The sequence below is a fragment of the Lepidochelys kempii genome, chromosome 15 (genome assembly GCF_965140265.1).
Source record: "Lepidochelys kempii isolate rLepKem1 chromosome 15, rLepKem1.hap2, whole genome shotgun sequence".
NCBI classification, from domain to species: Eukaryota; Metazoa; Chordata; order Testudines; family Cheloniidae; genus Lepidochelys; species Lepidochelys kempii.
Genome location: NC_133270.1, coordinates 6044808 through 6062389, shown reverse-complemented (window position 1 = coordinate 6062389; position 17582 = coordinate 6044808). Strand labels below are relative to the sequence as shown.

The 17582-nt window shown below is 47.6% G+C and overlaps 1 protein-coding gene across 8 annotated transcripts in view; it reads left to right on the top strand.

Annotated features, from left to right (window-relative positions):
- The first annotated feature begins 2762 nt into the window (after positions 1-2762).
- The window catches only part of LRRC74B (leucine rich repeat containing 74B), a 60807-nt gene continuing 45987 nt past the window's right edge, over positions 2763-17582 (top strand). For 5 of the 8 annotated variants that reach the window (XR_012155138.1, XM_073313510.1, XM_073313512.1 and 2 more), the window contains exons 1-5: positions 2763-2922; positions 4302-4461; positions 5460-5602; positions 7194-7326; positions 10889-11095. Coding sequence is in view for 7 of the 8 variants with exons in the window: in XM_073313510.1 (XP_073169611.1) it covers positions 2794-2922; positions 4302-4461; positions 5460-5602; positions 7194-7326; positions 10889-11095 (772 nt within the window). In the remaining variant the exon portion in view is untranslated. Of the gene's footprint in view, positions 2923-4301; positions 4462-4662; positions 4758-4834; positions 4870-5459; positions 5603-7193; positions 7327-10888; positions 11096-17582 lie in introns of those variants that run through there. The other 3 variants (XM_073313513.1, XM_073313514.1, XM_073313515.1) reach the window with 3 other exon arrangements.

The window sequence follows — 17582 nt, the reverse complement described above, 5'->3', positions numbered from 1 at the left end:
GGAGATTTACACCCCAGCTTGCCACACACTGTTTGTTTACACAAGCCTTTTAACTGTGCCCATGCCTGGGCAGGGTTTGCTGCTGTCACTACATCTGCATAGTTAAAATGGCAAAGCTTTTTAATCATAGAATCATAGAATATCAGGGTTGGAAGGGACCCCAGAAGGTCATCTAGTCCAACCCCCTGCTCGAAGCAGGACCAATTCCCAGTTAAATCATCCCAGCCAGGGCTTAAGACAAGGCCTAAGTCACCAGCTGCAGTTCTCATTGCATTTCTGCAGACCATGTGGGATATGCCACCTTCTGGCAACCTGAGAAAGAACAATATGAAAAAAGAAGCTGTCAGGATATTGTAAAACAAAGGGTCTACATTGTAACTATTATTTTACAGTGGGGCTGGAGCCACTGAGTACTGTTCCAGCAGAAACAATTACTTACTAAATCACCTGCAGGGATTGTCAGTGCAACCTGCAGTCTAGAAGCCCTATTTATTGGGGAAAATGTCACCATTTCAAACCACTCGACTACCAGGAGACTCCAGTTGGCCAATTGTTACTTCATTTTTTCCTTTTTTCCATTTTTTGGCAGCTCCCGGTTAGTATCAGAACAAATGGAAAGTAGAGGTGGTTGAAAAAGAAAACGATTTCATAAAAACATTTTTTGTTTTGCCAGGCTCAATGGACCAATATTTCCATTATTTAAAAGTTTTCACAATTTTTTTCTGAAAACATTCCCAGAGAGCAGATCCTTGCAAATGTTCATGTAGCACAAAGGGTGTTGAAACCACCTACATCTGCGTGGCGCAGAAGTGACACCAGTGGGCACGACCAGCACCTACATCCCCCAGCAGTCCTGGGATGGGGAAGGTGCTGTGCAGCTGTAACTGAGGGCTTGTCCACACCTACAGCAATGCCGTGTTTAGTGAAGATGCTACCTATGCAGTTAATCCATCTCCCCAAGAGGCGGTAGCATGTTGACAGGAGAAGCCCTCCCATTGACACAGCACTCTCTGCACCAGTATAACTACCTCGCCTGGGGGGATTTTCCCTGCTCCCGAGCGACAGAGTTATATGGCCAAGAGTTGGTGCTGCATATCAAGCAAGAGACCACAACCATGCACCAGGTCTGAGGGTAGCAGATAAGGGCTACAGAGGGCACAGCAGGGGTGGGGCCTAGCTGGGCTGGGAGACATGGCAAGGGCAGAGCTGGGATACTGGGGGCACAGTGGGGCTGGGAGTTGTGATGGGGGTGGGGCCAGGATACTGGGGGCACAGCAGGGGTGGGGGCGGGGCCGGGATACTGGGCTAGGGACGGGGCACTGGTGGCTCAGCAGGGCTGGGAGGCACGGCGGGGGGGTGAGGCATGATACTGGGGGCACAGCAGAGATGAGGGGCGGGGCCAGGATACTGGGGGCACAGTAGGGGCGGGGGTGGGGCCAGGATACTGGGGGCACAGCAGGGCTGGGGGCAGGGCACTGGGGGCACAGCAGGGCTGGGAGGCGTGGCGGGGGCGGGGCCAGGATACTGGGGGTACAGTAGGGGTGGGGGCAGGGCACTGGGGGCCCAGCAGCGCTGGGAGGCGCGGCGGGGGCGGGGCCAGGATACTGGGGGCACAGTAGGGGCGGGGGCGGGGCCAGGATACTGGGGGCACAGTAGGGGTGGGGGCAGGGCACTGGGGGCCCAGCAGCGCTGGGAGGCGCGGCGGGGGCGGGGCCAGGATACTGGGGGTCCAGCAGGGCTGGGAGGCGCGGCGGGGGCGGGGCCAGGATACTGGGGGTACAGTAGGGGTGGGGGCAGGGCACTGGGGGCCCAGCAGCGCTGGGAGGCGCGGCGGGGGCGGGGCCAGGATACTGGGGGCACAGTAGGGGCGGGGGCGGGGCCAGGATACTGGGGGCACAGTAGGGGTGGGGGCAGGGCACTGGGGGCCCAGCAGCGCTGGGAGGCGCGGCGGGGGCGGGGCCAGGATACTGGGGGCCCAGCAGGGCTGGGAGGCGCGGCGGGGGCGGGGCCAGGATACTGGGGGTACAGTAGGGGTGGGGGCAGGGCACTGGGGGCCCAGCAGCGCTGGGAGGCGCGGCGGGGGCGGGGCCAGGATACTGGGGGCACAGTAGGGGCGGGGGCGGGGCCAGGATACTGGGGGCACAGTAGGGGTGGGGGCAGGGCACTGGGGGCCCAGCAGCGCTGGGAGGCGCGGCGGGGGCGGGGCCAGGATACTGGGGGCACAGTAGGGGTGGGGCCAGGATACTGGGGGCACAGCAGGGCTGGGGGCAGGGCACTGGGGGCCCAGCAGGGCTGGGAGGCGCGGCGGGGGCGGGGCCAGGATACTGGGGGTACAGTAGGGGTGGGGGCGGGGCACTGGGGGCCCAGCAGGGCTGGGAGGCGCGGCGGGGGCGGGGCCAGGATACTGGGGGTACAGTAGGGGTGGGGGCGGGGCACTGGGGGCCCAGCAGGGCTGGGAGGCGCGGCGGGGGCGGGGCCAGGATACTGGGGGTACAGTAGGGGTGGGGGCGGGGCACTGGGGGCCCAGCAGGGCTGGGAGGCGCGGCGGGGGCGGGGGCGGGGCCGCGCCGAGGCACCAGGCCCAGCCCTTACTGGGGCCGCTCCCAGGATTGCCATGGCAGCAGCACAACAAGCCGTGAGCAGCCACTTGCCCCTTTAGACGACCCCTGAGCGCTGATTGGTTCCATAGGCGCACGTGAGCCGCTTTCTCCCTTCTGATTGGGCGGCGTGGCCATAGGCGTGGCTCGTGCCCCGCCCGCATGGCGGGTAGGGTGCTGGGGATCGCGCTGCCTGATGCTGCCAGTGCCGGTGCGGAGAGAGCGGGGCCCGGCGCCCGCGGCGGTTGTTGGGGTCCGGCCACCCAGCCGGCCCCGGGCGGAGCTCCGCCGCGGCAGCGTGCGTTCCGCCGCCTCCTGCGGCGCGGTGAGGCCGGGGGCGGGGAGCTGGCGTGCGGGGCAGGGACCGAGTGGAGCTCGGCGGGCCCGTCCTTGTGCCCCGGCGCTTGTGAGGGAGCCGCTCCCGGCCCCTGGGGCGTGTGCCTGAGCCTGCAGGCAGCCTGCACCCCTGGCCCTGTTTGGGCAGCGGAGTGACGCGGGACATCACGGGGGGCAGGAACAAGGATGGGGGGTGTTTCACCACTGAAATCAGCAGGTGAAGAGGCTGCTGGTTTGCCCACCAGGGGCCTGGCTGTCCAAGACCCTTCTCTTTCCCCCTGCACAGCACCATCCCCCCCCTGCACAGCACCATCCCCCCCCTGCACAGCACCATCCCTGCTCTGAAATCCACATGGTGCTTTTAGAGAATTCCCCTTGAGCTGTATTCCAGCCCTTTAGGCAAAGTCCCCAGTGTGCAGTGGGAGTCTAAAGGGCTAGCTGGTACTGAAGAAATGTGTTAGGCCTGGGTAGATCTCAGCTACTCTCCAAAATCTGAGCTGTCTTTTTTCAAAGTAAATCTCAAGCTGTTATTGTTGTGAAGAAAGCTTTGCATTTTGTTATTTACACACTGCAAGAGTTACACAGTTAATCCATCTTTCTGAGTGGTGGTAGCCAAATTGATGAAGACTAGGATTTAATCTCACAGGAGTATGAGATTAACCAAACTAATGTTTCTGAAGTGCTTGGAGATCATTGGATGAAAGATGCTGCAAGTGCAAAGGATTTAGACCCAAACATTGTGATTCTAGTTGTCTTTCCCAGCTAACTCATCAGTTCAAATGTAGTACGAGATGCCCAAAAATCACGGGAGGTGTCTGAAATGCATTGTGTGATGGAGACAGTCCAGTTCTAGAGGACAGGTGCTGTTGTCATACTCTTTAGCAGTTCCAACTGAAAGTGCAAGTATTGAATGAACCCCTCACCACTAGAAGTCCCTCCAGGTCAGGGCTGTTGTTTAGTCAGTTTCAGACTACTAGTCCAGCTCCTTCCACCAGTACAGAAATAGATTATGAGATGGGTGCCTGTGAATCACTCATTGGATTTCTTACTGTAATGTTAGTAAGAGTTGGCTCAATAATAACTGAAGTTACAAATTTCAGAGTAGCAGCCGTGTTAGTCTGTATCCGTAAAAAGAAAAGGAGTACTTGTGGCACCTTAGAGACTAACAAATTTATTAGAGCATAAACTTTTGTGAGCTACAGTTTATGCTCTAATAAATATGTTAGTCTCTAAGGTGCCACAAATACTCCTTTTCTTTTTTTGAAGTTACAAAGTAGCTTACACTCTTAAGCAGTTACTTACCAAGAGTAAGATCTTTATATTCAGTGAAAAGAAGAATTTCTGTGTAACCTTCTTGTGTGTTTCAAGACTGTCCCCAGGTCCGTTTGTGAGCGCGCTGTGCACCAGGAAAGAGATGCTTGTAACAGAACAAACACACCGGATGATTCGGAGGGGAATGAGAGTGAGGAGAAGGCTGATGAAGATAGCGAGAGGGAGGAAGAGTGGGATACTGACCTTGAAATAGAAGGTACAAAACATCCCACCTGCCCTGATTTGCACAGTGGTAGGAATCTCTTCCAGCATGACATGGGTTGGATCTGGCACAATTTGTCCTATATCTGTAGAACAGTATCAAAACTGGCAGTGAACATGCAATTTTCCCTGATCTTCTCTAAGTGAAGAATGAATGTACTCTTAATTCCTTTTTCTTTCTCTTTACAAAACAAAGCAAAACCAAAAATAAACAACGCTCTTAGGAAACTCAGTGCAAACAGTTTGTGATCTCATTCACTGACTGAAAAGTTGGGAGATGGAAAACATAAGGTAAAGTACATATGCTCCCTTGTTCACTAGGTTAAAGTTCTTAATTACCCATTATTATTACCTTATTATTTTTGCAGATCTTGGCCACCTCATTCATTGTGTGAGTTATATGGTGAGTCCAGAATGAGAGACGGCTTCAATCTTTATTTTTATATAACTTACTGAAATAAAAGTGAAGAGGAGGTCTGCACACAGAACACTTGCTTTTAATCAAATTTAAAATTTAAATTAAACGTTTACCTTAAATGATGCTTAAATATTTACAACTTTATTTATATAATTTCTGTTACGTTGTTTTTATCCATATCACTCAGAGAATTCACTGAGCAGAATGCAACTTGTGGGCTAAGGGCTTGATCCAAAACCAATTTGAAATCAATGGCAAGACTTCCATTGACATCAGTCACTTTTTTTTGGATCAAGCCTCTAATGAGGCAGGGATCTTGTAAATAATTGTATGTGATCATGTAACACACAACAAGCAGCAGCGTCAAGTATGTTTGGACAATTCTGCTTTCCTGAGTCTTGCCTCACTCTGCTCTGCTCTGTTAACTTTGAGTGCATGGAGACTCTGGGGAAGGTGCTGGAAAGAAATATAAATTCTTTAATTTCCATTTTTTGGTAAAATTGTTAATTTGGAAGTGCTGTTTTTTGTTTGTACAGCTTGTTTTCTCTATGTCCGTTGTCCTTTTTCTAATATAGAAACCAAGGAACCTTTTGACCCAACTGGAAGGACCAGATACATAGCAGCCTGCCAACTATATAGAGTGGTACCCATATCCTATTTCCTGCGTCACATGAAGGACTCTGAACTGATTATGAAGCACCATGGACTTGGCACACAGGTAACGGTTGCAGAAAATAGAATAAATCACTTCACTTTGGCACAGTGAAGGCTGTAATGTGCGCTCTGCGATGTATGGTGGTTGTGCCAGTGGCTAGGGGGTGTCTCTGGATGGGGGAAATAAAGTATATGTACTAATTAAACTGATATTAGCTTTTCACTTTCTTGGTTTTGTGATGTATATTATGTGTAGACCAGCATTAAATATATTATGTTTGGGTATGAACAAAGTAAAACTTGATGATCTATTGAAAGTTATTGGACAGGCCAGAACAAGGGGACTTAATTTAAACCTAAGAAGGAATAATACATTTAAGAATTTTAGCTGTTGTTGCTTTATAAAGAATGGCGAGTAGGGGAAGTGGGCTTTCAGCTAAGGGGGAGAGGGAGTGCAGTCAAACAACATAAATGTATTTAAGCAAAATGAGATGCCACATGAAATTTAGCACATCTTAAGGGGAATTGGTCAGCTTTGTCATCTTGACAGCACCTGGCTGTCCTTTTTGTGGGACGGTGGATTAGATTTCTCCCCACTGCACCCCACAGGAATACCCAGGGCTGTGGGATAAGATTTTTATCCTCCTTGGGTGTACACTTTTTTTTTTAATGTAATATACATGTGTTTCTATATGGTTAAAATTCATAAGTTTAAACAACATTCTAAAACTTTTTAAAGAAGTTCTGTATGTAGGTTAGTGTCACAGTCCTAGCCACAATGGGCTTGTAGTTGCTTCTGGTTTTACACAACTTACTTTGCAGGAACACATGACTCATGCCGTAAAATGCAACAAGCCTTAATGCTCACCTGTGATGGTAATAAACATGGTAGAATTAAGGAAATTAGAACTGAAGTAGACCTATTAGATCCCTTCACCCTCTTGTTCCTTACACTGTATTTAGGGTTGGAGAGTGTAGATTTTTTTTTTTTTAATTTCATGGATAATGTCAGTCCATTTACTTCCAAATTTAAAATATTTTAATCAAGTTAAGTAATTTATTCCAAACTTAATGGCTCTAGATCCTAGGAGTAATAACGGAAATAAAATCATAAGTGGTACTTATCCTAGTATTAGTTACTGATTGCTTGATAGAACTGACAATGAGTGAAGGCACCAGGCGTCCTCGAGTTGCACAAATCAGATATTTGTAATTTTCTCTCTCTCTGCATTATGAATATTGGTAAACTTTTTTATTATTTCTAGGTGGATGGAGAAATCATTAATGACACTTACCAACTCGTATTGCATCCTTTGAACTCTAACTCTATTCTGCATTGCTTTTTCCAGTCTAATTTTAAATCACTCACACAAGGGGACTTCTACTACTTTCCTTAAGAGACAGTGGGTTAGATCCTGCATCCATTCGAAGTTGCTGAGAATTTTGCAATTGACTTCACTGGTAGCAGGATGGGACCTGTTGTTGGGTATGGACTTTCACTTGTGTTCTTCAGAAATACAGCCAGGGCCTGGCGAGCTTTTGTCAATCTATATATTCTTGATAGGTTAAGGAAAACTGAAATAAGCAAACCACTAAAAGTGCTCGTTGTACCAAATAGACCCATGAGTGACTCATTATGCTGTTATATGTTCCAGGGTGCCAAAGCTTTATCTCTTTCCTTGATGACCAACACCTCCATCGTAAAGTTAAACCTGAGTGATAATTGGCTGGATGGAGAAGGGGCAGCTGCAGTTGCAGAGATGTTAAAAGAAAACTGTTACATTTCAGGTTTGTGTCTTAATTCAAAGGTAATTCTGTTGTAAGGCATGTATCAGAATGTGGCAATAAGGTTTTATGAGAGAGGAGGAAGTTCTTGTTTGCATATTTGGCTGATCCCATTGATTGTCACTGCTCACATGAAAGAGGGCTACAGAATTGGGCCCTACTTTGAAAAGTGACTATTTAAAATAGTGCCTTCTTATTCAGATCTCCATGTATGTATTCATAGCCTTTACTTTTATGAATTCATGTCTTTACTCCTGTTATCTCTGCAAAGTCAATAGCATTCTGGGAGAGGGAGCTGAATTCTCTTCTGGTTCATGAATCAGTAACGGAACTGGAATTTGGGAGAATAGTTGCAGGATATTGTTGAAGATGCATAAGGCAGAAAAAGCCCATCTTAACTTTCAGATTCCACGTTGAGTTTGCTGGACTGGCAGTTAGAACAACTGTCTTATAATTAAGGGCTAGCAGAGCTAAGCCCCATACAGGGTGCTCCAGCTCATATCTGTGCTGTAAGGACTGGGCTAGGGTGACAAAGTGGACTTTGCTCAGCTTTGCAACACCTAGTTTTAGGTGTCCTGCCACCCATTGGAATCCACGTTCCTGAGTCAGGTACACCAGCTCTCCAGACAATGCATGGGGAGAGTTAGGTGCCTAAAAAACGGAGCCACAGAAGCTAGCAAACTGGGTGGGCAGCCACCAAAGCTGTCAAGTAGAAAGTGGCTTAAGGGAGGTGGTGAAGGTGTTCCGCGTTTACTCAGTAGCCCAGTGGTTTGAGCACTTCCCTCTGAAGTGGAAGAGCTCAGTTCAAATCCCAAGGCTGCCTAATCTGGAGCAGGGACTTGAGCCTAGGTCTCCTACCTCAGATATCTGAGATCTCAGATGGGTGAGGTTCCATGAAGCTGGAGTAGCACTACCCCAACAGATGGATTCTGAGGTGAGGGAAGAGTGTCTCCCCTTTTCTACACACCCCATTGACCCCCACTCCACACCCCCAGTTTATCACTTTGACAAGCCGGTAGTTGGGAAGGTAGGAAGCAGTGGAGGCAGGCAAGGAGGATGAGCTGGACACTGGTGTCTGCAGCTTATTTTGGGCACAAGCTGCCATAGTTTTACTTGTAAACTAAATACATTTGCTCTGGGAACTATTGAGACGCACACACATGAAATCCTCCATGCCATTTTTTACAGTCCCTTTTCAGAACTGCATTTTAATATATAAGTATTGATGTCTGTTGAGACAGACATCAGAATTTATTGATGCAAGAACTTAAACCCTTGATTAATATTTACCTTGAAAGACAATAGATTTTGATGTCCTCTAAAACCTGATTTTAGTGTTTGTATTGTTACATAATTGGATTTACTATAAAAGTAATTGCTGATTTAATAAATCTCTTAAGCGTACAAGTGACAAGGTGGGGGAGGTAATATCTTTTATTGGACCAATTTTTGTTGGTGAGAGACAAGCTTTCTAGCTTATGCAGAGCTCTTCTTGAGGTACAGTAACAGTGTTTGTTAACAAATTAACATTTTAAATAGGAGATGCTTAGGTAGGAGGAGCAGTTTAAGATTATCTAGTCTCGCCTCCTGCAGTACAGGCCATAGTAACTCATCCAGTAACTTCTACATCAAGCCCATAACTTCTGTTTCAGCTATAGCATCGTTTAGAGAGTTATCTAGTCTTGATTTAAAGTCTTGATGGAGAATTCACCACATCCCTAGTAAGTTGTTCCAATGATAGATTACTCTCACTTTTAACAGTTTGCACTTTATCTATAGTCCTTATTTGTCTAGCTTCATCTTCCAGCTATTGGATCTCATTCTGCCTTTTTCTGCTAGATTAAAGATCATCTGCTGTCAGAAATTTCTTCCCTATGTAGGTATTTGTAGACCATGATCAAGTCCCTTCTTTCTTGCATAAACTAAATTAGTTTTTAAATCTCTCTCTAAGGCAGGTTTTCCAGTCCATAAATCATTCTTGTAGTTCTTTTCTGAACTTTCCAGTTTTTCAAAATCCTTTTGAAAATGTGGACACCAAAATTGGAACCAGTAGTCCAGTAATGTTTTCACTAATGTTGTACACAGAGGTAAGAACACCTTGTTTCTTTTTGATCTTCCCCTGCATGTACACCCAAAGATTTCACTCACCCTTTTAGCTACTGCATTGCCTTGGGAGCTCATGTTCAGTTGGTTATCTGTCATCTAAGTCCTTTCCAGTGTTGTTGCTTTCCAAGCTACAGTCCCCTATCTTGTAAGCATAACCTCTGTTCCTAGATGTATGGTTTTGCATTTGGCTATATTCATGCATATCACCCAGATGAAACTGCCTTACTGAACAGTCCAGATCACACTGTAGAACTGATCTGTCCCCATCATTATTTACAATTCCGAGTAGCCTGTGATTAACCAGGTCATCTTGTTTACTTTTTAAGCATTGGCACTACACTGACTTTTTTCCAGTCTTTTGGAACTTCCCCAATGTGCCAAGCAGGGCTTAAATTCAACAGGTAAATATTTTCAAACCCACAGGAGCCCCAGCACCGTAGCCTGCCCTGCAGCTGAAGCCTGGAGCCCCAAACTAGGTGTGGGGGGGAGAGGGGTGCTCCAGGAAACAATCTCTGAGAATTTAAGCCCTGGTGCCAAGGTTTGTTAAAAATCAACATTTATGATTCAGAGAGCTCCTTGGAAAATTCTTTTGGTATTCTTGAATGGAAATTATTCAGTGAAGTGAATGTTGATGTCGTGTTACTATTTATTTTTACTGTTGCATTTTTAGTGTTTGGTTTTAGTTAATGAGAGCTGTCCCTTTAAGAGAAGGCTGTGGCAGCTGTGTGGGACAGTGCCTATGCGGAAGATTTTGCATGTGTGTGCAGAGTGGAGGTGAGCCGCAAAATGGTCAGAACTTGGTTTAATAAACCTGTCTTTCCAAAAAGAGTCTCATTCTCCAAGGTGTCCCATTAGCGCTAATGGAGGTCTGGATGCCTTGGGTGTTGCTAATGATCTACACAGTCTTTCCTCTGTGGGGCAGCTGTGTGAGTCCTGCCCAGCTCAGCAGAGATTAGAAGGTTCTTCTCATCTAATGGCTGGTTGGAGGCCCCTAGCTGAGATGAGTGTGGTGGGTCATAGCACAAATTCACCAACAAGCTTTGCACTAGACTGTAAGTGCTTTGGGGGCAGGGACTGTCTTTCCCTATGTGTTTGTGGACCACCAGGCACAATGGCACCCTGATCTTTATGGGGTGTAGTCAGAGCTCCATCAGCTGGGTCAAAATTACCTTATTCACTATACATTTGGAAGAGTTGACAACAGGGTAATTGTTACAAACACACTAAGGGTGGGCAGGAGGAGTTTAAAAACTCAGAAGTCAGAGCAAAAGCCACTATTTCAGCTTTTCGTAAATTAAAAATTGATTTGGGGGAGGCAATCTTGTAATTTTTGAACTTTGAGGCTTGGCAATACTGCTGTAAGGGTTTTTTCCATCGCAGCGGACAGCTGGAGTCTTTCTGACATCTCCCCTTTAGCTAAATGGTGATTTTGTTCTTGGGTTTTTTCCCCCTCCCCCAGATGTTGATTTATCTGACAACAGACTTGGAGTTAAAGGAGCCGAGGCCCTTTCTGCTATGCTTCTGGAGAATACTACAGTTCTTACCCTTAAACTTTCAGGAAATGAGTTTGATGACCATGCAGCTAAGTACCTATCTGATGCCCTCCCGGCTAACAATAAAATGGAATCTCTGGATCTGAGTCACAACATGCTTGGTGACACATCAGGTAAAGCAGTGTCTTTGTAGATCCACGTGTTGTATAGTTATATCCTGCTGCAAATTCACACTCCAAGTGGTGAAAACTAAACTTCTCTCTTCTCCCAAAACCACCTGGCTTCCTCCCGCTTTTGAAACCACCTACAGCTCCACCGTCGTCCTCACCACCCAGGCTCATAACCTATGTATCATGTTGGAATCCTTGCTCATGAAACATTCACATCTTCCTCTAAAAATCCATCCTTTTCTCTCTCTCAGCCATTAATCTTGTCTTTCTACACCCTGGTCATCGCTGGTCTGCCACCTTTTGAGGTCTTCCATGTTTCATTATGTCCTCCTGTAACCCACAGAGAATGGATCAGCCAAAAATACCATCTCCTCCTGCCACTCAGAGCATGTCACTCCCTTCTTTGAATCCCTTCACTTGGCATCATCTCAGTTTCTGCACTAAGTTCATGTTTCTTGCTGTTCACCTTCAAAGGCCTGAAAAAGCTCCATCTGCCTCCATCTCTGCTGCCATTCTCTCCTGCTCCCTCCAGACCTAACCATTTTCTCTGTCCATCTCTAAATTTTCTCTTTATGCTAGGATTCACTCCCTCTCCTCATGTGCTGAATGGCTTTCCTCACATCATTCAAATCCCTCCTTACAAATAACTTCTCCCAGGATGCCTTTAACACGGCTGTTACTCTGAAACCTGTTCTCAGTGAGTCTGTATTCGCAAAAAGAAAAGGAGTACTTGTGGCACCTTAGAGACTAACCAATTTATTTGAGCATAAGCTTTTGTGAGCTACAGCTCACTTCATCAGATGCTACAGCTCACTTCATCGGATGCATACTGTGGACAATACTTATTTTCCACAGTATGTATCCGATGAAGGGATGCTGTAGCTCACGAAAGCTTATGCTCAAATAAATTGGTAGGTCTAAGGTGCCACAAGTACTCCTTTTCTTTTCACTGAGAACAGAGTGGAAAAACTGGGATAAGAGAAGAGCAGAGCATAGAAAATTGGGAAGAACAGAAAACCCAGGAGAAGGAGGACAGAGTCTATTTAGAGACAGAAGAGGAAGAAATAAGGACACAGAGCAGAGAAAAGAAAATAGAATAAATAGGCCACTGCTTCTGATGAAATGAGGTGATATGTCTGGGACTGCCGGCATTGGGCAAATACTGATTCATCTTTTCTGCCCTTTAAAGTCTTCATTTTTAGTTCTGGAAGGGGAGGGGGGGCAGGATGTCAAGGAATGGGAGTGGTTATCCTGTCTTCCCTGACCCTCCATGGCGGTCAAACCTGCCTAGCTTGAACCTCTATTACAGGGATTCTCAAACTGGGGGTCGGGACCCCTCAGGGGGTCATGAAGTTATTACATGGGGGGGTTGGGAGCTGTCAGCCTCCACCCCAAACCCTGCTTTGCTTCCAGCATTTATAGTGGTGTTAAATATATTTGTCTTTTTAATTGATAAGGGGGGTCACATGCAGAGGCTTGCTATGTGAAAGGGGTCATCAGTAAAAAAGTTTGAGAACCACTGTTCTATTACCTCTCACCAAAGCCCCTCCACTCCCAGATCAGTCAGGTTGTGGGAAGCAAAAGGGGGGCTATAAAAGAGATGGTTGAGCTGAAGGGAGAAGCAGAATGAAAGGCAGGATAGATCAAGACACGGAGAATGGAAGAGGGGAGTGGGAGTAGAAGTGGAGGAGGTAGAGGAAGCCAGAGAGAGTTGTTTGTTTCTGAGAGGGGAAAGTACTGGCAAAGCAGGAAGGAGAGATGAACCGTTATGCCATCTTAAGCAGTCTCATGATCTTTGACCTCTCTTTAGAGTATTAACTCACTCCACCAGATCCCTCTCTACTTTAATAGCCTTTCTTAAGATCATTCCCATTGCAGAAATATGTAGAGCTGTGACTTGGATGTCCATTCATACATTTGCTGAACACTATGCAGTCACTCATGCCTCCACTTCTGATGCCATATTTGGCTCCGCTGTTCTAGCTTCAAACTTAGACTCAACTCTGAAGCCCCCCTCCTTCCATAGAGGGAACTGCTTAATAATCACCTAGAGTGGAGCACCTATAGGGACACTACTGGAAGCAGAGATGGTTACTCACCCTGTGTAAAAAGAAAAGTAGTACTTGTGGCACCTTAGAGAGTAACAAATTTATTTGAGCATAAGCTTTCGTGATCTACAGCTCACTTCATCTGTAGCTCACGAAAGCTTATGCTCAAATAAATTTGTTACTCTCTAAGGTGCCACAAGTCCTCCTTTTCTTTTTGCGGATACAGACTAACACGGCTGCTATTCTGAAACTTGTCACCCTGTATAGTAACTCTGTTTTTACAATGTGTTTTTTTTTGTGGGGGATGGTGCAGAAGTGGGTGTTGGATGGGATTTGACTGCGGAGCTGAGAGGGCTTGGAGACTTGCTTTTGGAAGGATGTCCAGGCATAAGGGGCAGCAGGCAAGGAGAAGTTGGGGAGGGAAAGTGAGGGGTATTAAAGCTGGTGATATTGGTGGAGAGGGTGCAAAAGGAGAGCAGATCTGGGATGTAGACTGGGCAGTGTGATGTAGGGCTTGAGATTAAGGGCAAGAAGTATGAATAGAATTTAATGTGCAAGGAAAGAATGTCCATTAGCTTTAAAATCCTTTGCCACCCATAGCCACCCACTGAAACCTGTGGGAATCTTCTCCTCTCTCATAGGGTATATGTACACTACGAAATTAGGTCGAATTTATAGAAGTCGGTTTTTTAGAAATCATTTTTATATAGTCGATTGTGTGTGTCTCCACACTAAATGCTCTAACTGCATTAACTCAGCGGAGTGCGTCCACAGTACCGAGGCTCGCGTCGACTTCTGGAGCGTTGCACTGTGGGTAGCTTTCCCGCAGTCTCCGCCGCCCATTTGAATTCTGGGTTGAGATCCTAATGGGGCAAAAACATTGTTGTGGGTGGTTCTGGGTACATGTCAGGCCCTCGCTCCCTCCCTCCGAGAAAGCAACGGCAGACAATCATTTCGCGCCTTTTTTTCCTGAGTTACCTGTGCAGACGCCATACCACGGCAAGCATGGAGCCCGCTCAGCTCACTGTCACCATATATCTCCTGGGTGCTGGCAGACACGGTACTGCATTGCTACACAGCAGCAACCCATTGCCTCGTGGCAGCAGACGATGCAATAGGCCTGATAACCAACGTCGTCATGTCCGAGGTGCTCCTGGCCGCCTCGGTAAGGTCAGTCAGGAGCGCCTGGGCAGACATGGGCGCAGGGACTACATTAGGAGTGACTCGACCAGGTCATTCTCTTTAGTCCTGCTGGCAGTCCTATTGTACCGTCTTATGGCGAGCAGGCAGGAGATGAGGATAGCTAGCAGTCCTACTGCATTGTCTGCTGCCAGCCAAAGATGTAAAAGATAGATGGAGTGGATCAGAACAAGAAATACACCAGATTTGTTTTGTATTAATTTGCTCCCCCCTCCCTCCATGAAATCAACGGCTGACAATCATTTCAGTGAGGTCTGTCAGGGCACCTTGAAAAGTTTAATGGAGATTCAGTCCTGCCTGAAAAACCGGGGGGAGGAGTAGCTCAGTGGGTTGAGCATTGGGTTGAGCATTGGCCTGCTAAACCCAGGGTTTTGAGTTCAGCCCTTGAGGGGGCTGTTCTGTGTGACAGTTGTTTTTGTTTCTCCTTGATATAAACCCACCCCCTTTGTTGATTTTAATGAGGCGGCTATGGAACTTGGGGAGGATGGCGGTTGGTTACACAGGGGCTGTAGCGGCAGTCTGTGCTCCTGCTGCGTTTTCTGCAGCTCAACACTATGCTGGAGCACATTAGTTTGATCCTCCAGCATCCTCAGCATTGAATCCTGCCTCCTCTCATCACGCTGCCGCCACCTTTCAGCTTCAGCCATCTCTTAAGCCCTCCACTTACTCTGTTCAGCCCGCCACCTCTCCTCCTGGTCATTTTGTGCTTTCCTGCCCTCTGACATTGTCTGCCTCCACACATTCATCTGTGCTCTGTCAGTGTGGGAGGACAACATGAGCTCAGAGAACATTTCATCATAAGTGCAGTTTTTTTCGCCTTCTAATGTTCACTAGCCTCTGGGAAGAAGAAGATCCTGTGATCCTTGAAACACATGCAGCTGGTGGAGGAAAAAAAAAAGGGACAGTGGTATTTAAAAAGACACTTATAGAACAATGGGTACACTCTTTCACGGTAAACCTTGCTGTTAACATTACATATATAGCACATGTGTTTTCATTACAAGGTCGCATTTTGCCTCCCCCCACTACGTGGCTAGCCCCTCCCCGTGGCTAACAGTGGGGAACATTTCTGTTCAGCCGCAGGCAAATGGCCCAGCAGGAACAGGCACCTCTGAATATCCCCTTAAGAAAAGCACCCTATTTCAACCAGATGACCATGTGATATCACTCTCCTGAGGATAACACAGAGAGATAAAGAAGGGATGTTGTTTGAACACCAGCAAACATACACTGCAATGCTTTGTTCTGTAATGATTCCTGACTACGTGCTACTGACCTGGCATGGTAAAGTGTCCTGCCATGGTGGATGAAATAAGGCTGCCCTCCCCAGAAACCTTTTGCAAAGGCTTTAGGAGTACATCCAGGAGAGCTTTAAGAAGATGTCCCTGGAGGATTTCCGCTCCATCCCCAGGCACGCTAACAGACTTTTCTAGTAGGTGTACTGGCCGCGAGTGCCAGGGCAAATTAATCATTAAACACGCTTGCTTTTAAACCATGTATGCTATTTAAAAAGGTACACTCACCAGAGGTCCCTTCTCTGCCTGGTGGGTCCGGGAGGCAGCCTTAGGTGGGTTGTACTGGCTCCAGGTCCAGGGTGAGAAACAGTTCCTGGCTGTCAGGAAAACTGGTTTCTCTGCTTGTTTGCTGTGAGCTATCTACAACCTCATCATCATCTTCATCGTCCCCAAAATCTGCTTCCGTGTTGCCTCCATCTCCATTGAAGGAGTCAAACAACATGGTTGGGGTAGTGGTGGCTGAACCCACTAAAATGGCATGCAGCTCATCATAGAAGCAGCATGTTTTGGGCTCTGACCCGGAGCAGCCATTTGCCTCTCTGGTTTTCTGGTAGGCTTGCCTCAGCTCCTTAAGTTTCACGCAGCACTGCTTCGGGTCCCTGTTATGGCCTCTGTCCTTCGTGCCCTGGGAGATTTTGACAAATGTTTTGGCATTTCGAAAACTGGAACGTAGTTTCCTCTCCCCATACAGCGATCAGATCCCGTACCTCCCATTCAGTCCATGCTGGAGCTCTTTTGCGATTCTGGGACTCCATCATGGTCACCTCTGCTGATGAGCTCTGCACTCACCTGCAGCTTGCCACACTGGCCAAACAGGAAATGAAATTCAAAAGTTGCAGGCCTTTTCCTGTCTACCTGGCCAGTGCATCTGAGTTGAGTGCTTTCCAGAACGGTCACAATGGAGCATTCTGGGATAGCTCCCGGAGGCCAGTACCATCTAATTGCGTCCGCAGTACCCCAAATTTGACCCGGCAAGGCCGATTTCAGCACTAATCCCCTTGTCGGGGGTGGAGTAAGGAAATTGATTTTAAGAGCCCTTTAAGTCCTAAAAAAAGAGCTTCATCGTGTGGACGGGTGCAGGGTTAAATCGATTTAACGCTGCTAAATTCAACCTCAACTCCTAGTGTAGACCAGGGCTAAGAACCCTGAGGTGCCAGAGAGTCTTTCTAGGACTGGAGGAGGTTTGGGGGTTTTTTTTTTCTCCTTACTTTGATTCCTTCCTTCCAATCCTACCCATCTCCCTCCCTCCCCTCCTCCTTTCAGGGCCACCCAATTGTTACTGGCTCTGTCTCTACTGATTTTTCAGGCCCATTCTACGCTATGAGGTTAGGTCGAATTTATAAGGAATGCGTGTACACTACCAACCCTGTTCAGCTGACCTAAAGGGGTCTTAAAAATCAACTACTGTACTCCTCCCCGACGAGGGGAGTAGCACTAAAATCGACCTTCCTGGGTCGAATTTGGGGTACTGTAGATGGGGGCACTGTGCAATTCAATGGTATTGGCCTCCGGAAGCTCAGTGATGAGCTCTGCTTCTCCTTTGGTTTTCTTGCAGGCTGATGCTGTTTCCATTTCCCATCCTCTCTGCCAGCCATTCTGCGCTCTCTTCCTCTTTTTCCCTCCTGGTGTGTTGCTTTATCCCCCCCAGTTAATCCTGATGTCATCTTCCTCCTCCCTGAAACCTCCTCCCCTCCTTATCTGTTTCAATCCCACTGAGCCTTCTGCACAGAGGAAACCTCTCAATGGTTGTAATCTCACTTGAGGATGGCACCAGGGAGCACAGGGTTGAGGAGCAGAGCTGTTTTGTGTGGTGTAGGCACTACTGGGTCTGGCCTTCAGCTAGCCCACGAGAATGGCCCTGCTCTGGTTACAGCCCTGTTGGGCTCTGTTTCGCCTTATGGGGATTTGTCCTTGTACCACCTTTTATGTGCACTCAGTGGTCTCTGA